General features: G+C 41.2%; 1 protein-coding gene across 1 annotated transcript; it reads right to left on the reverse strand.

Annotated features, from left to right (window-relative positions):
• Positions 1-2,696: 2,696 nt before the first annotated feature.
• LOC106635949 (uncharacterized) lies at positions 2,697-6,931 on the reverse strand. The gene is made up of 16 exons (XM_089589747.1): positions 6,923-6,931; positions 6,013-6,652; positions 5,938-5,970; positions 5,791-5,901; positions 5,186-5,739; positions 4,802-5,015; positions 4,520-4,636; positions 4,315-4,434; positions 4,126-4,191; positions 3,940-4,008; positions 3,718-3,813; positions 3,522-3,656; positions 3,319-3,438; positions 3,120-3,233; positions 2,881-3,036; positions 2,697-2,818 (listed from the first exon to the last, which is right to left on the reverse strand). Exons 1-16 carry the CDS (start codon positions 6,929-6,931, stop codon positions 2,697-2,699), a joined length of 2,676 nt encoding a protein of 891 aa, XP_089445873.1.
• Positions 6,932-9,443: the final 2,512 nt, after the last annotated feature.

Genomic DNA, 9,443 nt, shown 5'->3' on the forward strand with positions numbered 1-9,443 from the left:
AGATTTGTGACAGCAATGATGACGCCAGACCAGACGCTTGTCTGGTGAGTTTGTACGTGTCGATTTCCTACTCTCTGTGGCTCTCTTAACAATCGAGTACTCCGACTCCTTCTTCAGAGTAACTTTTTTTTTTTCCTTAACTGCTACCTTTTTACTTGTAGGTACATCTTGCTCAATTTTTAAATGACGATTATAATAAGACTGTCTGACTATTTTTGAAATGAAAATTTTACGTTAAGTATACATTTCTCTCTCTCTCTCTTTTCTTTTTTGTTTTTTTTTTGTTTTTTTTTTGTAAGAATTAATTTTGAAAATAAAAATTTTTTCATTTAAAAAATAAAAACAATTTTTTATTGTTATTGGAAAAAATAAAATGTGATACTACTGTGAGAAGTTATGCAATTTTCACGTGGGAAGTTAATCTTACTAGGCTTATTTTACATGTGCAACCGATTGCAACACGATACACTTTCTCAAGCCATCTTCCTTTTCTACTGATACAGATTCTGGTACCACAGACCTTTCTTAACGATCGTCTTAACTCGCCGATCACGGAAACTATATGTATAAAAACCATTCAAGGCTTGTAACTAGTAGGTAATTTAGAATGGGTATTCTGGATTTTATGTTGTATTTAATGTAGGATTAAACTAATTTTGATATAAAATTTTAAGAGTCTCGATGTTTTATAAGTATTTTATATGTAATATTACATATTTTGTAATACTATTCATTATATCAATAATGTTAATAATATGTTGCATGTTCTAATAGTGTGAATATTATATTATTATAGTAAATATTTTATCATTAGATGCAAAATATTTACAACCACCTAGGTATGAAATGTACGTTTTATGAAATAAAAAAAATAAAATAAATTAATGAAATTTAGAATGCATTTCTAATTATTTTAGATAACAAATAAATTAATCTCAAACTTCACACTTTGTATTTTATTTTATTTTTTTTCATTTTCAAAGGACAAGCGTCCATAGTGGAGAAATAAACTACACTCATTGACAGAATGGTCTTTTTTGTATGTTTAAATAAATAATGTAAAAAATTTTGGAATACTAACGTTATGTTGTTAAGACATTCCAATTGGTTATGACTATTGAAATTAAAGCTAAGTATTGTGATGCGACTCTCAACGAGCGTCATCTTACTAATCAAATCTTTAATACAAGCTTTAATTTCTATCGTGTTTTTTTTCACAAATAAATAAATTATTCATACACGCATAGAAATATTTCTATTGTATTATTTTAGATATAAGTTGTATGTTTAGTTTACACGTTTTTATATGGACTTTTTGTTGGATTTATATTGCTATTTATTCTTATATTGTAATCAAAATCGCTAGGATTAACCCTCTTTAAATCACCAGAAGTGAGCTTGAACAGGCAAAAGAAAATTATTATCTTTGGTTTCACCACTATTGGACAAACAAATTACTGGTATTATTAAACAAAGGACTCAAATACGTAACTACTTATAACTGCAGCGACAAAAATTCAAGTTATGCACTAACCTGATCGACTATGATCTTGTGCAACCATATACATTTTAATTTGGTAGACTCTCTTAGTGATTTGTTTCGGATTGAGGCACTTTGTCGGTCGACTTCAATATGCTCACGCAGCACAGCTTTGCCTCGGCATGCACGTACAGCAAGCACTGAGCTAGAGAACACATGTTGCGATGCTATATATTGTGAACTAAATAATGAAAGTACATAAAAACTTGTGATTGTAGCAACAAAATTATAAGTTGTACACTAACCTTATCGACCCTCGTTTGATTAGTTCACATGCCTTAGGTGATTTATCTTGAGTTTGTGCACAGTATGGATCCATTGTTACAATATTTTGTGCAAGAAATTAAAAGCAATCGTGATTGCCAAAAATTTTCACCTTTGCACACACAGGTACTCACAAATAAAAGAGAACTGATTAGAATAAGATGCAATTGTTTTTACCGCTCTCCAATAAGACTAGTATTCTTGCAAAACTTGTGATTGTGATTATACTTAGATATATTTTCTGGAGATATTTTTTTCTTGTACAGATTATGTCACCACATCTATTACTGAGATCTTCTTAATTTTAGTAATAAATAATACATTGGTATAATTACATGTTTAACCAGATAAACTAGTACGGCACTGATTGGCGAAAGATCAACCAGACTAAATAATTTGATTAGGTAGGTAGCCGCTCACTACTCGTTTCTAATATTCGAGGAAAAATGAACGGAGTAACGGGCTAAAATAGATTTTTCACGAATCAAGATGAAAATTCCTGACTCAATGATACAATTTATTGCATGAGGAAAGTGAGGCTTGTGATTAAATAATAAAACGTTTTTGTGTAATTAGCTGCATGTTTTATTACTAATGCGGCTTTTTTTTGAGCTACGATAACTACACACAATATTTTCGTGGAGCACAATGCTACATATTATAAATAAATAAGATAAACGTATAAAAAATAGTCGATACGTGATTTGCTACGCAAAGTTATAAAAAGTGTTACGATTAGACTTTTGTAAAATTATAATACTTCTTAAAATTAATACTGATGCTAGCACAATTTGTTATATTATAACAAACAATGTGCGATGTGAACATTATACAATGCGCAAATAGTCTAAATATTTATAATAATAATACATGCTTATAGTGACATATTCAATTAGTATTGATATCCACCATTCGCCGCCGCATCGCCACCACTGCCGTCACGGAAGCCACCACTACTTCCGCGACCACCGCCAGGACCGAAACCTCCGCTGCCTGGACCACCCGATGGGTATCCTGTTAATGGTAAAATGTAGCGTTAAAAAAATTTTTATTTTATTAAGTGAATAATAATTTACCATTGCTACCGCCTGGACCACCTCCAAATCCAGAACCCGGGCCACCACCAAATCCAGAGCCTGGACCACCACCAAATCCAGAGCCTGGACCGCCTGATGGATAACCACCAGCACCTCCACCAGGTCCGAATCCACTTCCTCGGCCACCGGGTCCACCTAGTAAGTAACCCGTATTGTCACCCAGATGAAACATTGTGTTGTTTCGAAACTATTAATTTGTTTAGACAAAAATAATATACCGCTACTACCACCTGGACCACCACCAAATCCAGAGCCTGGTCCACCTGATGGATAGCCACCAGCACCACCACCAGCTGCTCCACCGAGTCCACCTCCTCGGCCACCTGGTCCACCTTTTTAGTAACACGTATTATTAGCTAGATAATCTAATAATGCATTTTTTGACACGTGATATTTGTTAGGTGATAAATTAAGTACCGCTGCTACCGCCGGGACCACCACCAAATCCAGAACCTGGTCCTCCTGATGGATAGCCACCAGCACCTCCACCAGATGCTCCACCGGGTCCGAAACCATTACCTCGGCCGCCTGGTCCTCCTATCGAGTAATTTATATTGTCAAATAGATAAAAAAAATGTACGTTGAAAAACTATAGCAATTCGTTGGGATAAATTATTTACCGCTTGGACCACCGCCAAATCCAGAACCTGGTCCTCCTGATGGATAGCCACTAGCACCTCCACCAGCTGCACCACCAGGCCCAAATCCACCTCCTAGACTGCCTGAGCCTCCTGTTGAGTAATCCGTATTGTCTGCTAGATAATTTAATTTTGCGTTTTTACATTCTTATGATTTAATAAGTGATGAATTATCTACCGCTGCTACCACCAGGTCCCCCACCAAATCCAGAGCCAGGCCCTCCAGATGGATAGCCACCAGCACCACCACCAGCTGCTCCACCAAGTCCACCTCCTCGACCACCCGGTCCTCCTACGGACGAACCAATATTGTCAGACAGATAATTCAATATTTCGTTCTTAACAAACGTGATTTGTTGAGTGATAAGTGATATACCGTTGCTACTACCTGGACCACCACCAAATCCAGAGCCTGGTCCTCCTGATGGATAGCCACCAGCACCACCACCAGCTGCTCCACCGAGTCCACCTCCTCGGCCACCTGGTCCACCTATTCAGTAACACGTATTATTAGCTAAATAATCTAATAATGCATTTTTGACACATCATATTTGTTAGGTGATAAATTAAGTACCACTGCTACCACCGGGACCACCACCAAATCCAGAACCTGGTCCTCCTGATGGATAGCCACCAGCACCTCCACCAGATGCTCCACCGGGTCCGAAACCATTACCTCGGCCGCCTGGTCCTCCTGTTGAGTAATCCGTGTTGTTAGACAGATAACATAAATGCTTTCAAATAATTGTAATCTATTAATAAATAAATTATATACCATTGCTACCACCTGGACCACCACCAAATCCAGAGCCTGGTCCTCCTGATGGATAACCACCAGCACCTCCACCAGCTGCTCCACCAGGTCCGAATCCACTTCCTAGACCTCCTGGTCCTCCTATTAAGTAACCCACGTTTATAGACAGATGTTAAAATGTGGTGTTTTTAAACAACTGTAATTTGTTAAGTGATAAATTATTTACCGCTGTTACCGCCTGGGCCACCACCAAATCCAGAGCCTGGCCCACCTGATGGATAACCTCCAGCGCCTCCACCAGCTGCTCCACCGGGTCCGAATCCACCTCCTCGGCCGCCCGGTCCTCCTGTTGAGTAATCCGCATTGTCAGCCCTATTATCAGAATCCCCCGAGCCACCCGATGGGTATCCACCACCACCTCCTAAACCACCAGGTCCTCCTCCTAAACCAGCGCCGCCTCCAAGACCACCTGATCCACCTCCAAGACCTCCAGCTCCATTGCCTAGGCCTCCAGCTCCAGTATTAGCTTCGCCTTCGTAACGGATTGATGGTCTATACCCCGCTTGATCGGCTTCATATTCTACAATTTGTTTCCTGCCATCCGGCAGGAGAACATTAAATTCGCCCTGAGCACGATCACCATCACGCATTTCTGAATGTCCGAAATTACTACCTGATTGGGCGTCTCTCACTTCGTAAGAAAATTCGTACTTCGCCGGGTCCTAAAATATTGCAATAGTTTCTGAATGAATGTCAAAAACTTTGTGTTTCACGATTAGTATCACCTGAATTAAAAATTTCTTTTCAACCTCTATTCAGTTATCAAGAATTTTTATTTAGTCAAGTGTTACTCAAATAGATTGTTAAAAAAATATTAAGTAATTGATCTTACATTGCTTCCATCATCGAACCCATCTCCACCAACTGCTCCGGAAGGTGGTGGTCCATAACTGTCTTGCAATCCATCACTACCACCTGACCCTGAACCAAGTCCACTTCCACCAGCTCCTGGTGCACCTTGACCAGCAGAAGCTGACCCTGGACCACCACTTCCAAAACCACCATTTCCACTTCCTGGAGCGCCATATGTACCAGACGGGCTACCACCCGCCCCTCCAAGTGCTCCACCACTTCCAGATCCTGGACCACCACTTCCAAAACCACCACTTCCACTTCCTGGAGCTCCATATGTGCTTGATGGGCTACCACCTGCTCCTCCAAGTGATCCACCACTTCCCGACCCTGGACCACCACCTCCGAATCCACCGTTTCTACTTCCTGGACCACCACTTCCAAAGCCTCCACTTCCTGGAGCGCCATATGTACTTGATGGGCTACCACCTGCTCCACCAAGTGCTCCACCGTTTCCAGATCCTGGACCGCCACTTCCGAAACCACCACTACCACTTCCTGGAGCGCCATATGTACCTGATGGGCTACCACCGGCTCCCCCAAGAGCCCCACCACTTCCAGATCCTGGTCCACCACTTCCGAAACCACCACTTCCGGGAGCCCCATATGTACTTGATGGGCCACCGTTTGCTCCTCCAAGTGCGCCTCCACTTCCTGACCCTGGACCACCACTTCCAAAGCCATTTCTTCCGGACCCTGGACCACTACCTCCAAATCCACCGTTTCTACCACCTGGAGGTCCATACGTACTCGATGGGCTACCACCTGCTCCTCCAAGTGCTCCACCGCTTCCAGATCCTGGACCACCACTTCCGAAACCTCCACTTCCTGGAGCTCCATATGTGCTTGATGGGCTACCACCTGCTCCTCCGAGTGATCCACCACTTCCTGACCCTGGACCACCACCTCCGAATCCACCGTTTCTACTTCCTGGACCACCACTTCCAAAACCCCCACTTCCTGGAGCGCCATATGTACCTGATGGGCTACCACCTGCTCCTCCAAGGGATCCACCACTTCCAGATCCAGGTCCACCACTTCCAAAACCACCACTTCCACTTCCTGGAGCCCCATACGTGCTTGATGGATTACCACCAGCTCCTCCTAGGGCTCCACCACTTCCCGATCCTGGACCACCACCTCCGAATCCACCGTTTCTACTTCCTGGTGGGCCATACTGATCCGATGGTCTCCCACCGCTACCACCACCAAGGCCGCCAGGGCCTCCACCAGTACCACCAGCTCCGTTGTTACTTCCGCCGAATCCTGGAGGGCCGTAAGTACCAGATAACGAACCACCGGGTCCACTACTTCCTCCTGGACCACCTCCAAAGCCACCACCGGGCCCGCCACCTAAACTACCCCCTTGTCCTGGTGGTAGATATGAATTCACTGGTGGTTCTGGGCGTGCAGCACACAGTGCTAACACAGCCATAACGTAAATTACCTAAAAAATGATTAGACATCAATAATGATGATTGAAATAACATCGAAGTCACTTAGTGCAAATAATTATTTGGTATTAATTAATCGAGTATTTATTTTATGAGCTTATTGACTACTACGCAATTGACGAAATAATGTGAACCGTATATTATTAATGTTGTTAATCATATGATTTTTATAAAAATACCTTTATTTAAAATGTTTTACGAGTGGTTCTGAATTTCAATGCAAAAAACTTTGACTGAAAAAGTATAAACCAAGGGCTCATTACCTTCTGCATTTTTGATGTTTGAATTAAAACTAATGTAATGACACGAGGACTTTGTGTCCACTTGTTGGACAATGATCACTAGGGAGGGAAATCCCTACGAGGGAATCCCTTATGACTTAGCGGTGCTCCGTAACACCGTTCGTTTTATATGATGCACCACTGTTCAAGCGGAGCTGAACGGAGAATGACAAACCTGTGGCCGTAATCGACTTTATATACTCCTCGGCTCTGTCCACAGCGTTAGATCATGGATTTGGTGCAACTCTAGCGAAGATTTACAGCAAAGATCGTTATAACTGTGTCATGACGGTGAATCTATCGCTTCGGTCGCTTGCAATGGTGACGGTGGTCCATACTTGCACGTGTTGGTGCTCAAGAGAGTGGGGTCTTTTTCAGTCTGCGATGTGTGAACATGAGCGAGGGAAAAAGAAAGAGATGGATAAAGAGAGAGAGAGAGAGAGACTCTTTGCAGCATCATCCTACCGATAAAGGATTCCCATACCCTCTCTTTTCCGATTCGTCGCATTCGCAGTCTCGCGTGCCGAGAATCGTATGCCAGCCAGCGCACACACGTAACTATATACATAAACAGATAGCTCGTGAGCTCAAGCCATAACAAAGTTAAATGAAAGGGCAACTGCAAAATCTAGGACGACAAACGTATGCCTCCTACTATGAGCACTTTAAGTCTTTGCTCAATGGCGAGAGTGACGAAATTAATAGGAAAACTGGCGAAATTCATGCAAATCGACAGTTCGCAAAAGCAATCTTGATTCTTCTTTATCTTTTTTTCTACATCTCTTTTTTTTTTTTTTTTTTTTCATCCATACTATTAGAGAGCTCTTGCAATTTTATGCCATCCAAGATTTCGATCGATAAAAAATTTAGAACATAAATTTTAAAAAGTCTTTAAAAATTTGCAAAAATACAAAAATGTGCAAAAAAAAGTTTAACCGTGTAACTGTATTAATGTCGAAGCACACTACGCAATATTCATTTGACAGTCAACAAAAATTATTATTCAAACTTGACTCAACATAAATTCTTACAAATATATGAAAAGCGCGCATCATCGTTCAACACTTATTAGAGCTGTTCTATAAGGTTAATCACACGAAGAGGCTAGTGAAAATGATGGTGCAATTGAATGCGGAAACGCTTGCGTGGCTGGTCAAAATATGAGGGCCCGGTTGATGTCCTACAAACGTGACTGTATGCGCTGAGCAATTATGGTGCATGTGTTATTATTGACTTCAAGAGCTAAGTAAATATGTGTATGGGTCTTGTTGTTTAAAATTTTTACGGCAGGTTTTACAGAATCACTAGAAAAAAAAAATTTTCCAATTGATTGATAAAATCTTTTTAAAAAATTGTTCCATCGTTAACATTAATCTTAAGTAAATGTAGGGCAACAAAAGAAATCATAGATACAGAAGCACGTATAGGCACAATGATATTTATTATACTGAGTAACGCAACAGTACCACAGTTGTAAGCTATTGTTCCTTGCATAATTACAGTGATAAGGATTATAACATTATTAGTTACATATTTGTATGAACAAATTATTATTGCAGTTGGTATTGACACATCTAATGTTTCTCGCATTTCAACACTACTGAGTGAAATATTGCTCAGAAGTCAGAGATATAATTAATATTTGCTTAGATTTTTGCGCTCATTATAGTCTTTGGCAATGAATAAATTTTGTTTTCGTCGGTTGGCGATGGATCCTGTAAAAATGTTTATATCTATCATTCCGTTGAGTGTTCTTAACGACTGCCATGTGTGCACCGAGTAGCGGCAAAAATAGACGACCTACAAAAGGTGAGAGATGGATATTATATATATATATATATAAGTGTCCAGTTGCGCAAGACTTTGGTCATCGCAAATATGTATGTATGTACATGGAGACTAATAGAGCTCAAGCGAAGCTCCTGGCACGAAAAATGCTATGGTCTTGCAGCTACGGCAGCTGAGGCTAAAGGGAATAAAGAGAGAGAGAGAGAGAGAGAAGGTATAGGTATAGCGGCGATGAAAAAATTCTCATGTTTTCTCACATAAGAGTGACGAGATGCGCCATTCGTGGATTAGTGCAATCGTTGAAGGAGCAAGTCAGAGCAAAGAGGTGATCTGCTGCTACTTGCTGTACCTATATATATATACAACCGTATACTGCTTGCGAGCACTGCATCAGGATATGCACATGGCAGTGTATCGTAGAGTCGCGGTGGTGGCTGGCACATGAATGTGTATGTGGAACGGTTGAGCACATACACACACAAAAGAGTGGAGGCGCCTATTGCGTCTGTGAGCGTGAGTTTCCTTCGCTCTCCTCCTCGCGTTACACATTAGGCGATGGCGAGGAAGGGGCTAAAAAGAGGGAACGTGTTTCGCCACGCGGCTTATTGTAAGTACACTTTCATTAGGCATGTCAAGCCTCTTTTGACGTCTTTTTAGGTATGTGCAGGCACACACGTATACTCTTCTCCTTTCGTCTCATCACTCTCTCTCTCCC

Source organism: Copidosoma floridanum, unplaced genomic scaffold (genome assembly GCF_036245765.1).
Source record: "Copidosoma floridanum isolate Cflo_tuat_1 unplaced genomic scaffold, Cflo_Japanese_pri ptg000009l, whole genome shotgun sequence".
Classification (NCBI taxonomy): Eukaryota; Metazoa; Arthropoda; class Insecta; order Hymenoptera; family Encyrtidae; genus Copidosoma; species Copidosoma floridanum.